At 39.0% G+C, this 19,136-nt stretch overlaps 1 protein-coding gene across 2 annotated transcripts; it reads right to left on the reverse strand.

The window, feature by feature from the left end:
- Positions 1-122: 122 nt before the first annotated feature.
- Positions 123-14,111, reverse strand: foxn4 (forkhead box N4). 2 transcript variants are annotated; one of them, XM_077561206.1, is made up of 10 exons: positions 13,693-14,111; positions 13,113-13,211; positions 7,372-7,538; positions 6,570-6,682; positions 6,382-6,492; positions 3,824-3,951; positions 3,653-3,749; positions 3,369-3,576; positions 2,904-3,293; positions 123-797 (listed from the first exon to the last, which is right to left on the reverse strand). In XM_077561206.1, exons 2-10 carry the CDS (start codon positions 13,190-13,192, stop codon positions 550-552), a joined length of 1,542 nt encoding a protein of 513 aa, XP_077417332.1. In that variant the 5' UTR covers positions 13,193-13,211; positions 13,693-14,111; the 3' UTR covers positions 123-549. The 2 variants fall into 2 exon arrangements, with proteins under 2 accessions (XP_077417332.1, XP_077417331.1); XM_077561205.1 differs by lacking the exon at positions 13,693-14,111 and having other exon boundaries at positions 13,113-13,362.
- Positions 14,112-19,136: the final 5,025 nt, after the last annotated feature.

The raw sequence follows: 19,136 nt of genomic DNA on the forward strand, positions 1-19,136 counted from the left end.
CATTTTTCAATGGAACATAATACACATCTAATATTCCATTCAACATGTTAATCACAACTGGGTGTAAGATCAGAATTACAAAGTGATGGCACATGCCAGCATTTTGGAATGAAGTTGGGTAAATGCAGTCATAAGAACGCTTTTCTGTGGTAATAGCCATTTGAACATTCAAATATATACAGCAAAAGGTTGACGAGCAGTCATTTTCCCCAGCTGCCTTTTTTCCCATAAATATAAATAAAACAACACAGCAAAAATGTCTATCACAGTACAGCAGACGAAAGACAGAACTACAGTTATAGAAAGACCTTCAAACACAGTGAGCAGCAGAAAAACATGACATTTCCTCCAAAGTTTGTTTGTACTTACACAGGCATCTTGGAGGCTTTGCAAAGCTTGTGTTAAATGTTTTTCTGCTGCTTCTTTTTTTTTTTTGTCCTTAGTGAGCAGTTTTCTTGTGGACTTTACAAGAACTCTCCTATTTTGATAGTTCCCAGCTGATTTGTACAAAAAAAAAGTCTCCAGTTGGTATCGCCTCCGTTGCAAGCTCTAAAGCAGGACGATGGGTTTGCTGCTGGCCGGTGTGCTCATGTACTGGGAGGAGAGGGTATCCTGTGACGTGTACGAAGTGTACAGGCCCGTCACTTGGACGTCTGACAGCGGCAGGTTTGCCGCACTGGAGGCAGGAGGGAGGCTGCTCCCCAAATCGCAGTCTGATAGTCGTAGTGGGGAGTTACTGAAGGTGCCCAATGCATCCAGGTTAAAGCTGTCGTCCTTCATTTCATCCCACAGGTTACCTGAGGTCAGAATGGTGGAATACGTATTACGGATTACTGTACATGTGATGTTTTTTAAACAGTCCTTATTGATCCATTGTGCTGATGAAGTTGTCAGTTGCTATGCAGTTGCTATTCTGCTTGTGATGATGCCGTTGTCAGTTGCTATACAGTAGCTTATGTGCCTTGTGATGGTAAATGTGTCAGTTGCTATGCAGTTGCTATTCCACTTGGGATGGTGATGTTGTCAGTTGCTATGCCACTAGTGATGATAAAGTCGTCAGTTGCTATGCTTCTTGTGATGCTAAAGTTGTCAGTTGCTATATAGTTGATATGCTCCTTGTGAAGATGAAGTTGTCAGTTGCTATGCAGTTGCTATGTCCCTTGTGATGATGAACTTGTCAGTTGATATTCTACTTGTGATGAGGAAGTTGTTAGTTGCTATACAGTTGCTATTCTGCTTATGATGAGGAAGTTGTCAGTTGCTATACAGTTGCTATTCTGCTTGTGATGATGATGTCAGTTGCTATATAGTTGCTATGTCCCTTGTGGTGATAAAGTTGTCAGTTTTTATGCAGTTGCTATTCCGCTTGTGATGACAAAGTTATCAATTGCTATGCCACTTGTGATGATAGTTATTTCCTATGCTCATTGTGATGCTTAAGTTGTCAGTTGCTATGCAGCTAGTGATGATAAAGTCGTCAGTGGCTATGCTCCTTGTGATGCTAAAGTTGTCAGTTGCTATATAGTTGATATGCTCCTTGTGAAGATTAAGTTGTCAGTTGCTATGCTCCTTGTGATGCTAAAGTTGTCAGTTGCTATATAGTTGATATGCTCCTTGTGAAGATTAAGTTGTCAGTTGCTATGCAGTTGCTATGTCCCTTGTGATGATGAACTTGTCAGTTGATATTCAGTTGCTATGTCCCTTGTGATGATGAACTTGTCAGTTCATATTCAGTTGCTATTCTACTTGTGATGAGGAAGTTGTTAGTTGTTATACAGTTGCTATTCTGCTTATGATGAGGAAGTTGTTAGTTGCTATACAGTTGCTATTCTGCTTGTGGTGATATTGTCAGTTGCTATATAGTTGCTATGTCCCTTGTGGTGATAAAGTTGTCAGTTTCTATTCCGCTTGTGATGACAAAGTTGTCAGTTGCTATGCAGTTGCTATGACTCGTGATGACAAAGTTGTCCGTTTCTTTACAGTTGATATGCCCCTTGTTTATGGTGAAGCTGTCAGTTGCAATGCAGTTGCTATTCTGCTTGTGATGATGAAGTTGTAAATTGCTATACAGTTGTTATGCCCCTTGTGATGATTAAGTTGTAAGTTGCTATGCAGTTGCTGCTCCTGTAATTGTCATTATTGTTTTGTTTGATGGGGTCATTGTGTTGTTATGGTCCTTATTTATCCCTTGGGATGATGATGATTATGTTGTCAATTGCTATGCAGTTGCTGTCCCTTGTGATGATGAAGTTGTTAGTTGCTATACGGCAGCTATGTTCCTTGTGATGATGAAGTTATCCATTGCTATGTTCTTTTTAATGATGAAGATGTCAGTTTATATGCAGTTCCTATGTTCTTTTAATTGGTGTTTTTGGATTGGGTCATGGGGTCTTTATGGTCCTTATTTATCTCTTGTGGTGATGATGATGATGATGTCAGTTGCTATGTCCCTTGTGATTATGCAGTTGTCAGTTCAGATTTATTTATTTTCATTTTATTGGGTGTTCTATACAAAATACCTATTTTATGAACATAAATTTAATTTCACGATATTTTAAGGAAAAATGTAATATTGGGATGTAAAGGTCTTTCATTCTTTAAAATCATCTCTGTCATAGACTTAATAGAAATTTCATGTATCAAAAGTATTAGTGGCATTGGTATTTAGTATCGGTATTGGTGATTAATCAAGAGTTGAGTACTCGGTCTGAATAAAGTGCTAGTAAACGTCCCTACTCTTATGCTTTAGTCTGATCACAAAACAGTGAATAGGCGAGTTTTTCAGTAAATAACCAAGGATGAATAACTATGAGAATTTCATATGTACATGAATGCCAAGATGTGCTAATGCGGAGAATCACGACTGTAAGAACACTAGCGATCACCATAATGGTCAAGTTTACCTTGAAGGGCAAAATCCATGATGCTGGGATCCAGCGCATCCACCTCCGTGTGGCTATCCACCGGAACGCTATAAAAGTCGTCAGGAGGCTTGCTGGGTTGTTGGGTTAGCGGACTATGGGAGAGGTCGGGCACGGCGTGGAGGGGAGGCGTTTGGGCCGGCGCCGGGGACATGGGCGCCAAGCGGATTTGGGCCTGCAGCTGGGCTTGGATCTGATGGTGCTGGTGTATGGGTAAGCACGGCAGGGAGAGGGTCACGATGGGCTGCGGCTGCTGCATCTGGGCCGTCAGCGAAAGGCCCGTCGGACAGCTGGGCAGCCGGGTCATGATGGGTTCGATTGCCTTCCGCCTGCAGTTCTCTGGCCGGTCTGTGATCAGTTTGTCCAGCTCATCTGCGAGACAAGACAGATGAAGAGCTCAGTTGCAGACTGTGTTGGACATTTTAGCATTGTCAATAAATGCCTGACCTGGATTAGCCATGCTTCGGCGGATGGCCGGGAGATCCTTGCGCTTCCACTTTTGCATCTCTTCCTCCATCTTGTCAATTTTGGCCGGGTTCAGCGCCCACAGACAACCCTTTCGGGATGAGCTGCTCGTCTTGTTCTCCACTTTCTCAAAGCATTTATTTAAAGAGAGATTGTGTCGGACCGAATTCTTCCATCCATCTGGGGCGGTCTGCAGGGAGAAAGTCGTGTGAGAGGCGCCTTCGTTCATGATTCTTGATCCAAATTAAAGAATTTTTTTTTTTCACCTTGAAATAAGGAAAGTGTTCCTTCATAAAGCTATAGATCTCGCTGACTGGAAGGCTGCCAGTTTTGCTGTTCTTCAGAGCCATGGCAATCAAACAGCTGACGAGAGAAATAAGTTATGAATGAAGAAGTGAGAGCAAGCGACGTGACACTTCTGGTGCTTATGGGCCAACCTGTACGAGTAGATGGGTTTGGGGAAACATTTTGGCTGCAGGTCCTGTTCTTGTGGTGCCAGGCGAGGTTGTGAAAATAGACTTTGGTTGTTGAAAGAGACGCTGCTGTACAGCCCGCCTGTTGAGCACTAATGAAAAAAGAGAATTATTATTATGATTATTATTAAGACTTGTAACTTGTAACTGAAGATGTTCTAACCTTTTCTTAGCCAATACTAAAAATGATGCTTCTAAAACAATATTTCCGATTGCACATCAATGTAATGCCACGAGTGACCAGGCCTTGTTAGCTTCATTTGGAAGCTAATAATGAGGTCCATCCATTCAGAGGTTCAGTGTTAATTTCATAAAATGTTATTTTAGTTCAACTTTGATGCACCTTTTGAAAAGTAAATACGTCGACACACTAGAAAATGGCGGGTTGTCTTCCCAACCCGCTAAGTAGCTAGCTGTGGGCAACTTTTACCCTATGTTATATTAATTATTTTTCACGTGGCAGATTGGGTTGAAGATGTGATGTTGTTTGACACAGTTTTGTATACGGAAGTTGAAGAAAATTTAATGTAACATTTTTAGAAAATGTTAGTAGGAGCTGGATGGCTCAGTGGTCGCGGTCCAAATCCCGGTCAGAGTGAATGTTAACGGGACTGCAACGTGAAAAATCAACTTTTGGGAGCTTTTAGCCATGTTAAAATGCTAATTCCTTTAACATCCTTTGTACCATATGCCAAATAAAAATGGGTAAATTGTGTCAGAAAGCGCATCGAAAGCGCTGCTTCTTCTTAGAAAATGTTGGTGATAAAATTAGCATTGTTTAAGCCACAGCTAGCTTTAACTCATCAAGTCATGGGTAGTTACAGCTGGTTAAATCAAAATTTTGACCCAACATGTTGGGACAAATCCTCAACCCAATGCACTGGGTATAAATAACCCAGCATTGGCTTGGTCCTTTTTAGACCTCGCGCTAGGTTAACTGCAGGTATTTCCAAATTGGGTTACTTTTGGCCCAGCATGCTCTTAATGGGAAGTCAAGTCAAAAATTGTCTTTACTACATTTTCTATGCGCCCCACTAGTAAAAAAAAAAAAAAAAAAAAAAAGGCATTCTGATTAATAATGCGCTTGTGGAATATGAATTAAGCAGCAAAATCCACCTATTTTTAGTCATCCTAGGGGGCGGCCATTTTGTCACTCACCAAAAATGACATCACAGTGCCTAATGCTGCATTCGAGGAAGGTGGGAAATTTGACTCATTCCACTCGGATTGTCGCAGTTCTGACATCAAAGTGTTTGAGGCGAATGTAAACAACAAAGATGGCTGATTCCGATAAATTGTTTGTTATTTTGGTTAACACAGTCACATTGTGTTAAGTGAATCCATGTCAAATAACTACATTAAAGCAACAATGGAGATAAATAAACATCTGTTTAAAATCTTGTAAATTATATTTTCCCCTTCACAGTCTGTCTCCATGGGAGGCCGCGATTGTCGAGTGACGTCAGATTGAAGCCGGTCGGTGAAGTCAGGGTCCCTTTTTTTTCTGGCTCCTCAACTCGGATCATTCCAGTGCACACTTCCTGATATGAGGTTGGAAGAGTCCAACTTCCCACCTTCCTCAAATGCAGCATAAGGGCTCAGCTTGTGATATGTCACATGATCACTGTGATGTCATTTTCAGCAAGTGGCAAAATGGCCGCCCCCTGAGATAGACAAATCACAACTTACCTGGCGAATGTCACATGACCAAACTCAGAAACCAGGTCAATAGGAGCCTTGAGCAACTATGATGTCATTTTCAGTTGACAGCAAGTGGCAAAATGGCTGCTCCGTGAGATGGATCTGAACGGGTGGATTTTCTGCTTAATAATTAATATTCCACAAATGCCACATTAACTCATTCACTGCCATTGACGGCTATAGACGTCAAAAATTCATTTGAACTATTTCTATTAGTTTAACATTTTTTCCCCTACTTTTGTTAGCAAGAGTATGTAAACCTAGAATGTTTTTATTGTACATTTAGAACAGATATAACATTTGTAATTAATCAAGAGTTAACTAGTGAAGTCATGCGATTAATTACGCTAAAAAATTGTAATCGTTAATTTTTTTTAATTGTAATTAATCGCGTGACTTCAATAGTTAACTCACAATTAATCACAAATTTATATCTTTTCTAAATGTACAACATTTTTTTCTAGGTTTTCATACTCTTGTTAACAAAAGTGGGAAAAAATGTTAAACTACTAGAAATAGTTTAAATGAATTTTTGACGTCTATAGCCGTCAATGGCAGTGAATGAGTTAATCAGAATGTCGTGTTTAGACTAGTGGGGCGGCATTGAACATATTATCATAATAAATATATATAATATAATAACAATAATATTAATATATTATATAATAAATATATAATATTGAATCATCAAAGAGAGCAAACACTTTAGATTAGTTTTGTCAGAATGACACACACAAATGTGCAGACTGACCAATAGTATAGTTTTATTTACATTTATATTGTTTTGAGAATTTGAATTTGGTTCATTAAACTGTTGTTACCTGTTGTCCAGTTTGTGATAGCGAGTACACCTGCTGTGGCGCTGCCTGGTATACTGAGGTAGCACACTGGTACCCCGGCGAGGGCATTCCATTCATGGAGAACGGAGACATCTAGGCACAAATGCGCACAGCGAGGTCATGTGACCACACAGCGACTGATTGGTCCGTGTGCGGCTTGCTCAACTCACCGTCCCGCTGTGGGTGTTGATGATGCTGATTCCCAGTGGGCTGTGCTGCATGTTGCTTTGCAGGTGGAGCATGGACGACTGACCTCCTGTCATGGCCATGCTGCTCAGTTGGGCTTCAAGAAGCAAAATGTAGAACATTTTTGACTAGAGCTCAAAAACGTGAGCGTAAATGATTACCGACAGTATCTTCCAACAGCCACTAGAGAGTATTAACTCATTCACTGCCATTGACGGCTATAGACGTCAAAAATTAGTTTTAACTATTTCTACTAGTTTACCATTTTTTCTCATTTTTGTTAACAAGAGTATGAAAACCTAGATTTTTTTATTGTACATTTAGAACAGATATAAAATTTTATTTAATTTAATTAATTATGATTAAAAAATTACAAAAAATGTTAATCGCCTGACGCCCCTAATTTTTAATAATATTTTCTTTAAAAAAAAATTAAAATAAAAGATTATTAAAAACAAACAAATCTGATTACTTTAAAAAAAAAAAAAAGATAAAAAATTAGGGGTGTCAGGCGATTAACATTTTTCGTAATTAATCGCATGACTTCACTAGTTAACTCACAATTAATCACAAATTTGCTATCTGTTCTAAATGTACAATATTTTTTCTAGGTTTTTATACTCGTTAACAAAACTGGGGGAAAAAAATGTTAAACTAATAGAAATAGTTTAAATGAATTTTTAACTATAGCCGTCAATGGCAGGGAATGAATTAATGATGTCCCAACAACCAGCATTCATTCATAAGACTTCTTTGGAGTGACCAATCAGAGAGGTGTCACCTCACCTGTCTGTTGCTCCAACAAGCTACCCTGCGAGGCCCCATTACTGTGGCCTCGGCCATCCACCATCTGCTGTAGTCGGGGCACGTCCACCGAGGTGAGCCACGAGAGAGACTGCAGGTCCCCAGGGAGGTCCTCCTCCCTTAGTTGGGAGGGATCCGTGGTCAGAAGCCTTCGGAAGAGGGAGGGAGAGGGGGAGGGGGAGGGGGAGGGAGGGGCCGACATGGCTGTCAGATCCGGCTCAGAGAGCACAGGTGGCATTTATATGTAAACTGCCAAGAGAACATTTTATCTCTCGAAATCAGAAGCCTCAGCTGCTGAGTGAGAACGGATTTGAGTGTAAGTGTATTAGCTGTGCCATCAACGATTTAGCATATGAGAAGATTAGCTGCTGGTGTTAATTCATCAGGGACTGTTTTAATCAGCAATGAGGGCGTTAAACAAATCCCATTCAGAATAGATCATCTGTTTTATTGTTGAAGGAAGGGCATGGGGTGAATCTTTTAAAAAGTGCTTTACGTCAATTTTTTTAATTTCATTTCATTTTTTTTTTTTTTCAGGAAAGCTCAGTATTGTTCATTCGATTTGACATCATCATTGCTCTCCTTTTTTTAATTTTTAATTAAAAAAATAATAATAATTAAAATAATAATAATAATAATTTTTATACATATATATATATATATATATATATATATATATATATATATATATATATATATATATATATATATATATACAGTGATACCTCAGCTCACGAACTTAATTGGTTCCCAGAAAGTGTGTGTGAGGCGAAAAGTTTGTCTTCCAAACATTTATTTCCCATAGGAAACCATTAAAATGAGAATAATCCGTTCCCAGGTCCCCATAAAACATAATTTTCTACTAAATAAGCCTTAAAACTACACAAAATATACCTTATTTTATGTATAATAAATGTGCTATTGTATTGTAATTAACTAAGTCACACAAACGCACACCTCGTTCGTGTTTTTCGATGATCTCCTTCTTCTGCTCGACCGTAATTTTCTTTAAGGTCTTCTTAGGCTTAACACTAGCCTGTGGTTGGGTCTTTTTCATTCCCATGATAGCAAAAGTACACTCCAAAATGGTCCAAAATGTCTACCAAACACAAACCACGTCCGCACTCAAAGAAAGGGGGTGATGAACTGGGACGCCGTGAGCGTGCGTCAGCTTCTCGTGATTTCTCGTGTCGCGTGATTTGGTTCGTCCGCCGAAAACTAGTTCGTCAGCTGAGACTATATGCTCGCGAATTTAATGTTCGTGAGGCGAAAAGTTCGTGAGCTGAAGCGTTCGTCAGCCGAGGTATCACTGTATATATATATATATATATATATATATATATTTTTTTTTTTTTTTGTATGTGGGTGAGTGTGTGTGTGCGTGTGTGTATTCATTAGTTCACCTAAAGCCTATTAAAAAAAATCCCATACTAATAATATAATATAATAATAAATTGCCAGATGCAGAAACATCAATGTAAGTTATCACGATGTGGTGGCTCTCGCTAACAGACAGAATTAAGTAACCAGAATTAGGTTAAAAAATTCTATATACGTAGACCATGTTTCTATAAATTTTGATATTTGTTTTTTATTTGAGGCAGATATTTTTTCATTTAAGCTTTACATCATAGGTGTCAAACTCCGGTGATGGAGGGCCGGAGTCCTGCAGGTTTTGGATTTTTCCGTTCTCAAACACAGCTGATATATGATCAGCTCATCAGCAAGCTCTGCATAAGCCGGATAACAATCCTGCTGATTGGAATCAGCTTGTGTTGGAAGAGGGAAACCTCCAAAACCTCAAGGACTGGAGTTTGACACCTATGCTTTACATGGTGACGATTTTTCGGCCGATCAAGTGATCAGCAATCAACGAGTTTGGGGGAAAAAAGTGATAACCGATCACCGATTCGATCAGAAGATGGAGCAATATATTTATTAAAAAGCTTTTATATTTACTCTATAGTCAACCGCCGCCATTCGTGCGGGACTGGCCTGGCCTATGAAAGGTGGAAATAAACAAATAATTGACGCCAATTGAAATGCGTGGGGGGATCTTCTTTTTTTTTTTAAACGTTGATAATAATCAACAATGTCATTGATCGATCAGGCAAATTAAGACATCACAGCCGATCACTGATTTTGCATAAAATGGTAAATATTGTCCGATCCCCATCTAGTCAATCAGATCGGTGTCAAGTCTAATTGTAAGATTTTATTATTATTGTTATTATTATTATTATTATTATTTATGGGTGTCATTAGTGTGTTAATTTTTAGTTAATTTAAAGTTCCTTTAACGCCACACATTTTTTCAACGCGTGATTAATGACGGCTCCTTACTTGGAAAACCTGTAATGGAGGAATTCTAGTCGCAACGCAGCAGATGTCAACATTTATCAGCAATACATTTATTAATAATGCATATATTTGTGGAAACTGGGGTCAAGTTGTATTTTACAATTTAAAAAATGTGCAGGATTTCACAAGTTAATTCATGTTAAAGATGAGATAGCTCTTAATATGAAAAGTAAAACCTCTTACAAATGAAATTATGCCATCTAGTGGCAGAAAAACGACCAACACAAATTAATATCACACTCGTTTTTTACAGTACAGTACATTTTTTTTTCATTTTAACTCAATTTTATGAATTATTATGAAATTACTGTATCGATGACTAAAATTTGCAGCCATATTTCTATTAGTTGAATTTTTTTTACCCACTTTTATGTTAACAAGAGTATGAAAACTTCAGACAAAATATTTCATTATACATTTAGAACAGATGTAAAATGTTTGATTAATCGTGAGTTAACTATTGAAGTCATGCGATGAATTACGATTAAATTTTGTAATTGCCTGACAACCCTATTATTATTATTATTATTGCTAATGGGAATGTATTTTGAGTGTTTTTTTTAATCAATTTATGAATATATGTATTTTTAAAATAATTTACTATCAGCATTTTTCGGCTTTTAGTGATTTTGGTTTAACGGTGAACTAGCATCTTGCAGTCATGACGTCTTTTCTGTGGCCAATTTGGAAAAGAGAGAATGAAAAGAGAAGAATCCTCTTCAATCCTCTTCAGCCTCCCCTATGCACACACACACACCAAGTGTTCAGGGGTTTTGTAACAGACGTCGCCATGACAACATATACTATTCACCATGTGTGGACAGTGAAGAAACAACCCCCCACCAAATCTCCTTATAAAAAAATCAAGCGTGTCAGGTGACCGCAGCCCGGCCCTCACCATTGGCTGAATCATAAGTAAACAACACATGAGATGGTTTGAAACACGGCACAGCAGCACATGTTGCCTGCAACAGTTGGCCTTGCCTATTGAAAAATGATCACCTATTGTGTCCCAAACGACAAATCTGCCCAGTGGCACGTGGCTCTATTGTCTTGGCCAGACCATTCCTTGATTGTTTCTGTCGTTTCTTTTCTTTGCCCCCGGGCCCTTGCATTAATCTGCCGGAATGACAGGCCTCACATAAGAGGGACAAATAGGATGCCATCTGCTTCCCTGTCCCTTTCCAGCCTCCAGCCTGACTAAAACCACGCCCTACACCCCCCCCCCCATATCCACACCATACATGCACCCCCACCGATTTGTCTTCCTACACGAGGAAATCAACTAAAGGGCCAGAGGGGGTGCAAATGCAGTTTGAGGTCAGACTTCACTTTGTGTTTTTACGTGTGTTGTGATGTGACATCACTCCAGACAGCACGCGTCGACTGCGCTGTTGTCATTGACTGGGATTGTTTTGATACGCACGTTTAGTGAAATTGATCAAGCCGTTGAGCATTGCTCTTGGAAAAAAAATAATTTTAACATCATTTGCATAAATTACAAAAACTAAATTCGCACTTGGGCATGCTTTCCAAAAATGTGTCATTACAATAATGATCTGTCAATAATAATGTAGAGGTGCAATAATTAATCGACAACAAATCGCTAATCATTTTTGATCATCGATTCATCTTTTTTTTTCATTTAAAATTGTCCAAATGCTCAGAATTTCAGCTTCTAAATAGTAAATATTTGTGATGAGCCAGTACCGACCCCAGGTATCGGTATTGGGACGATTCTTGTGGCCATTTTATGATCGGGAAATAGAAATTAAAAATGAGAAGATTAGAAATTTTTCATTGATTTCATGCAATTTACAGAAAATACTATTTTGGAATATATGTCTTTCTTTAAATTTAGCTGTCTTTTTTGGGGGGGAAAAAATTACAGTTCAAGGGCGGCACAGTGGCTGACTAGTTAGCACGTCCGCCTCCCAGTGCAGAGGACGTGAGATCGAGTCCGGGCTTCGGCCTTCCTGGGTGGAGTTTGCATGTTCTCCCCGTGCTTGCGTGGGGTTTCTCCGGGTGCTCCGGTTTCCTCCCACATTCCAAAGACATGCATGGCAGGCTAATTGAACACTCCAAATTGTCCATAGGTGTGATTGTGAGTATGGTTGTTTGTCTCTGTGCCCTGCGATTGGCTGCCAACCAGTTCAGGGTGTACCCCGCCTACTGCCCGAAGCCAGCTGGGATAGGCTCCAGCAACCCCAGCGAGGACAAGCGGTTGCGAAAATGGATGGATGGATTTACGTTTAAAAAGTACCAGTGGTATCCGTACTCTGTATCGATATCAGAAATGACTCAAGTGTTGAGTACCTATACTGGTATCGGTCTGAAAAAAGTAGTATTGAATGTTTCAAGTAAATATTAAAGCAGATCTTTGTGTTGAATCAAAAAGAAAAATTAGCTTTAACTTTAGGCAACAACGTTCAACATTTTTGCCTAAACCACTAACTGAATTATGATTGATTTATATTTGTGAATTTTCTGCACCTGTTTTTTTTTTTTAATAAAGTGATGGAAATTAAAACATGTTTTATGTATCCGATGCATCAATTAATCAACAAAATAACTCACAGATGAATTGATTATTCCAGTAATTGTTAAATGCAGGCCTAGGATAATATCATACATTTGTGTCACTAAATCAATGAAAAGCATAAATCAGGTGGACATTTAAAGCTGATGACTTTATGTAAATTTATGGATAAACAAAAGGATTGGATGGATGCACTCAATGACTTTTTTTTTTAAAGAAAAAAGTATGTGTTATGGCCTAAAACTGTCCAAAACTCGTATTTAAAAAAAACCTTTGGCACTCAGGCCTTTCCGCGATCTTGTGCCACCAGCAAGCATAGAAATTGCTCACTGATGCATGACATGTTGAGCGGGTGTCTCCGTTTATCACCCACGTCTTCCCAGAGGCTCAACAACACCAAATATTGAACCCCAAAACCCGCTGCCCCTCCCTCCCACCCCCACCTCTCGTCCTTGTCTAATTGGGAGCCACTTGTGCATGCGGGTGACCCAGAGAGCGCCCCGTCTCCCCCTGAGCCGACGGCCCGAGAGGTTCAAGCTCTCCGTGTGCCGACAGCAGGAGTGTAAACAGAGCTGATGGTTTCTGACAGATCCATTCAGACTGAAAATCATTTATTCTTCTCGTTTTTTTTCTCTTTCTTTTCATACATCTCACTCCCCTGCCCCCATTTGTCAAAAAGAACTATCTGTCATACATGTAGAATAAATTCAGTGGACGTTTTGCTCCACGAGTATTTTTGCTAATGCTTACACAGACATGTTATAAGTGTTCAGTACATTATAAACTCCAAGATTATGACAAAATGTACATTTTAAATAATTACCTATAGTCTTGTGGAGACGGATGATGGCCAGCATCCTCAATTATTCCTGACATCCTGGATGTAATTCCACCTTCTATCATTTCCTGTGATATGTTGTACCTCAATAGTGGCACAAATAAAATAAGCATGATTATGATTATGCTTTAAACAGATGCAATTATGAGAAAAAGCGCAACACCATACATGCTGTGGTGACGTGTTTTTTTTGTTTTGTTTTTTTAATAGAAGCAGTTTAATTGAAGAATTAAATCCATACAGACATAATAATTAAAAATGGGTGGGAAAAATCTAAATAGTGAATGATCACAATAGTAGCATGTTGTTTTTGTTTGTAAACAAACTTTTTCATTACTATCGGGGAAATGTTATTAAAAAAAAGACATAAGCAGTAATCTAACTTTAATTCCTAGATTTAAGTGTTGCCATTAAGGGTAGCCCCAATATTTAAATGTCCGATCATTGACCATGACAACAAAGACAGTCCCAACAAAGCCACAAGACATTCAAACGTCAACTTGCTCATTAAACAAAAACAATCCACAAAGCTAAACATGCCAAAGAGAACATTATTGCAAATTACCTCTTCTGGATGATATTGAAGAATGTGTGACTGAATGGTCCGGGAGAGCATCTACTGTATTCCACTGTGCAGCACTTGATTCTCCCCCAAAAAAACCGTTTTTAAATTTCCCTCTCTGGAGCTGTCCAAGGCGCGCTCATGCGCAGTGGAGAGCTGAAGGGCGCTCCCAGGCGGCCCGGGGGCAGGAGGATCCCATGACTTTGACAGCTGCTCCCAACAGTCCCATTCACTAACTTCGCCGCAATATCTGCCCTTTGCAAAATTTCTCAATGTCTTTTGACATGAGAGTAGTCAAATGACTCACAACTCCACTCTAACATTTTAGTTTAGTTTCTTTATGGAACCATTTCAAATATAAAATCAAAGCATGATAATATATAATTCCAGTATTTTTCGCTGGAGCCGCACACGTGCGAGTCTTCAAAATAAACAGGAAAGCAAGGCCACGTAATTTTAGAGAAAAAATATATAATCATGAAAAGTCTTATCTAAGATGAATATATATCCACATTTGCTCCAATCCTGTCAGGTTATTCCATGAGAGGGCTAAGACGATGTGATCGCTACTTGTGGTGGCATCTGTGAATGTGATGGTGAACTTTTTTTTCTTTTTTTTTAAGGGAAGTGCTTGAGGATCATTGCTTCCCGCCGTAGTAGCCGCGTCCTGCTCTTCTTCAGCAGTGGGAAAAAGAGCCGGGGAGGCGCGTGAAGGGGGGTGGGGGAGGAGGGGGGGGGGGCACAGGATGGATGAGCAGGTTCACTTAAGAAAATAGTTCAATGTGGTCGAGAGCTGTAAAATGTGAACAGTGACTCTGAGGAATTTTTCATCTTGTAATTTGCGAAAGTGTTTGTATATGATGCTGTATAGACTACGTGCAACATGAATACAGTAACTTGGATGTGCGATTGACATTTTACTTAAAAACGAATTTTCTTGATAAACTAAAGGGGAAGGGCTTCATTGAAAGGTGAGGCCATGGTATGTCAAGTGCTATCTTATTTTAAGGGCTGTGGGGGTGGAGGCTTCTTCAAAGTGTGCAGTGACGGGACGTGAGCATCCCCATGAGAGCCCACAGATGGTAAATCGGTGTGTCACAAAGGAACAATCAATGATTACATGCATGAACGTAACGGACAAAAAAAAAAAAAGACCTCACAGAGCACACCCCAAGGTCCTAGAGCTCGAAGGGTTACATGTCGTTTTACCTTAGAAAAATACTATGACAAAAATGTCACAAAAAGTGTATAGAGTACAAAAGTTAATTATGTACCTTCTCCCACCTGGTGGAAAATAATAATAATAATAATAATAATAATAATAATAATAATAATAATAATAATAATAATTAAACATATTCATTTTTTAAAAAATAATTTATTCGCAAATTTAAAAAAATCACAAATCTATTCTTGTTTATTTGAATTTCTACCATTGCTTTTATTCTGTTGTATGAATAGAAACAGGTGGATACACAGGTTAATTGTACCTTCTGCCATCTAGTGGCCGTTCACATTGCTGGCACAGATACAGTAGATGAACAATGTTACATTATTTGCAGTAAATAAATAAAATTCTTTGGACCAATTAAAGGGACGGTGTGTGTATTATTTAGTGCCATCTAGTGGTGAACTAGTAATTCATTCATTTTAAAATCCACTATTAATTTCAATAATATGCATTCTATATGAATGTAATTGTAATGTTTTTTTAAAATATATAATTGTAGGCCTAGTGTTCACTAATTATATTACATAGCATCGCTGTCCTGTGAAAAACAAGTATGTCCATTAAAAAAAATATATATATATTTTTTAAATTTATTTTTACGTTTTTGAGCTGTCTGTATTCAGTTTCATCCCATAAATGTAAAAATGACAAAAATTGACATAAGTATTTTTCACAGGACAGCGACGATAGTTTGCGCAACGCCTTACAGGAGTATGACATGTTTCGCTGCCATCTTTGGGCTACAGATACCCGAAGGAGAAAAACTTTGCAGATGTAGTAAGCCTCTGGTGGTACTTGCAGGTAGTGTTGAGCCCAATGGCTCAGCCAGAAATTACCTTCTATAGCTGTGGCCTGCAGGTAGGTAGTTGTCGCTTAGCCCCATGATTTGGGCTCCCGCAACTTGTGTCCCTCTGCTTTGCTCTTGCTAGCTTTTGCTAGCTTCTCCTACTAGCCGCTTTTGTTAGCCGCTCCAGCGAGTTCTTGCTGGATCTTTTGCTCGACGCTCATGCTAGCTAGTAGCTACTGCTCGCCGGGTTTCTCGCTCGCTCGCTTGCCCCAAATAATAATTGATAGTAATTGCTGGTAGGCTTGCGAAGTGTGGTCTCTCTGAGGCACCGCAGTGTACGTGTTTCAAAATCGGTGCATTCTATTAGTTCACCACTAGACGGCACTAAATAATACACACCGTCACTTTAAGTGAAATTGAATAACTTCATTGAATAAATTAGTAGTCCGGCAGTGAAATTGCAGGTCTATGTGGGATACATTCAAGGCTACCAGTGCATGGGACCATGAGGACTTCCTGCCTGTTCAAAAGTAACGAGGAAACAATGGGATCACCGCCTGAGGGCTGGCCCGTGTTTGTAGCCTGTGTTTTTGTCTTGCACCAAGTGTTTACTCAAAACACACCGGCGCTTTCTGAGAATGAGGTCAACTCACCACTCTAATCTCCTCTCTGGGCAGTGACCCCTCCACCCTCAAATAGTGGCACATCACGCAGGGTGACCCGCCACAAGCTGCTGTCAACCATGCTTAGATGGAACTTAGCACAAGTGTTCTGCTTAAGGCGGCTGAACAGCCACAAATATCTTCACCCAAGTCAGTCAGTCAGCTATTTAGTTGGTTGGTCAGGCAGGCAGTCAGCTAGCCATTCCAAAAATCAGCAAATCTGGCAGCTGGTTGGCTAGTCAGTAAGCTAGTAAATTGGTCTGACAGCCAGCTAGCCAATCAACAAGTGAGTCAGACAGTCAGTGAGTAGATCAGTCGGCCAATCAGCAACGCGGTCGATCGGTCATCCAGCATTCATCTTCATGTCCTGAAAGATCACAGCAAAGGTTCTTTTCTGTTCAGTTCACTGGGGTCAGTCAGTGGTATGGAACTTTGGTTGACCTTTGGTCTGAGGCGGGGTCAGTCTGGTTCACTGCTGCCGGAGCAAAAGTCCTGTTCTTTTCTTAGTGGAAAATAGCCTCATCTTTAAAAGAGCTCATGTAACTTTTGGTGTGACACAGCGGGCAGATGGTGGCACCCGTTTGGATTTGTGTATAGTAGTTGAAGCCCAGATTTTTAAACGTAAAATGGCAGATGGGTGACATCAAAAGGAGCTACTAAATATGATAAAAAAAAAATATTGCTCTATATTAAGCAAGGCACAAGTGTTTCAATTTTTTTTCCAAGTAACCCATTTAACGCATCTCTTTCGACCCAAGATGATGATTGGTCCCAACATTTGCTACGGGGCCTCTTGAAAATTAGTATGAAAGTAGCAGTGATGGAAAGAAAGACAAGAGAAGAAAGGACGTCTTTGAGCAAAGAATGAGATAGGAAGAGCGGCAGAACAAAAACCAGAGAAGAAAATGAGAGAAGAGTGCTGGGGCAGCCGTGGTGTGATGTGAGTGTTATCATCAGCTCTCATTCTCAGCATGGAATCTATAATGGCAAAATCAACCTCGCTGACTCCTGTGTAATTGGATTTGCCGGGTCTCGTGCTGAATCAGAGCCCAGTGGGCAGCACAAAGCTTGTTAAGATTGGACAAGCATTGTTGTACCTCTCAGCCGGGGGAGAGGTGGGGCAAACCAAGGTAACCTTGACAACTTCTATGGACTGGATTGTTCGAAGAAGCCCAACCACTCAATCATCGAAGTAGTTGACTAAAAGCTTTTAAATTCTTAATCAATCAATCAATAGGCTGCAATACAGTACACTTCTTTCTTATACTGTATATGAGTCAGTAGGACAAAGAAAGTGGACACCAGTGGTTCTTTGGGTGTGTTTGTTCTTAATGGCTGTTACCGGGTAACAACGGTAAACAGTTAATTCCTCCCACCTGGTCTCTCCTTGCAAGGTATAACAGCTTCACGGAATGATTACTAGTACTGAGTAGAATGTTTTGCACAGTAAATTGTACAGTAAATTATGTAGAGTAAATTTTGCTCCAAACTGAGCCTATTTGGCCCTACTGTAAAATTTAGTAAAATTTACACTTGGAAGAGAGTAAAATATTCAGAGTGAATTTTACTCAAAGTATTTTTAGTGTGTATGAAAAAAATTGCCAATAATGTGAAAAAAAACCTACAAAAGATTTTTCACTCAGAAATTCGAAGTAAATTTTGCAAGGAGAGATTTAACTAGATTTTACTAGTTTGTTAAAAAAAAAAATGTTGACAACGTTTTAATTTCTTCAACCATGCAGCAAGAAGTGGAGGCGGAGAAGATGTGTCACTTTCAAAATGAATGTGAGAGGACTCAAAGAGAAGACCTCGAGAGGATCAAACAAGCAGAGGAGAATAGAAATCTTAAAGAGTGTCAAAGAGCACAAAAACTTCACCCAAAAATGGAAGAACTCAGGTTAATGGAAGAAGAGGTACTCAAAAATGTACAAAAGCAGATGTTGAGGGGGGAAAAATGGTTTGAATATACATATATTAGAGCATTTTTAAATCTGATTAATCACATTTTAGAATTTTGATTAATCACCATTAATCGCTTAATATCAACATTTTAAAATCAACATTTTTTTCCCGCCAAATTTTAAGAGCACCGTTTATGTGTTAATTCTCTTGACATTTAATGTTATGAGGACGTCTTCAACATTTTTGGTTCCTCCTCTTTTTCTAATCTGTTAATCTATTTTCTAATCTAATTATTTGCATAATTTAAAATGGGAAAAAAATGACCCCAATATTTTGAGATGAACAAATATTCTAAATGTGATACGCAAACATTTATTAAATGTTTGACTTTAATGCATGTAATTATCATCCGCTGTCACGCTAAATGATAATCTATGGTAAAAATTAAAAGTGTGATTAATCTGCGTTAATTCATGATTAATGCGATAATTTTTTGTGATTAATTAATCAGTTAATGCTTTAACTTTGGCAGCACTAATATATATTTATATATATATATAATAAAGATAATAAAATCTGATCAGTTTTCACCCAAGCACAAGATTCATTTTGGCAGATGAGTCCTCTTGTGGCAACAATGGTGTTCTCTGACACCGCTTTGGAATCAAGTATGTCCTGTTATGTATCCACCTAATCAAAGATCAGTAACCAGACCTGAATGATGGCACGGGGAAAGGGTGGAAGACGTAGGATAGGAGGCTTTTTTTTTTTTTTTTGGTGTACAATGAAGCTCAGAAAACTTGAAGGATAGATAAAGAAGAAGGAGAAAGGTTGGGGGTTGAAATCGAGTGGTTTGGATCCAGTT

This window comes from Vanacampus margaritifer, chromosome 3, assembly GCF_051991255.1.
Source record: "Vanacampus margaritifer isolate UIUO_Vmar chromosome 3, RoL_Vmar_1.0, whole genome shotgun sequence".
Lineage (NCBI taxonomy): Eukaryota > Metazoa > Chordata > Actinopteri > Syngnathiformes > Syngnathidae > Vanacampus > Vanacampus margaritifer.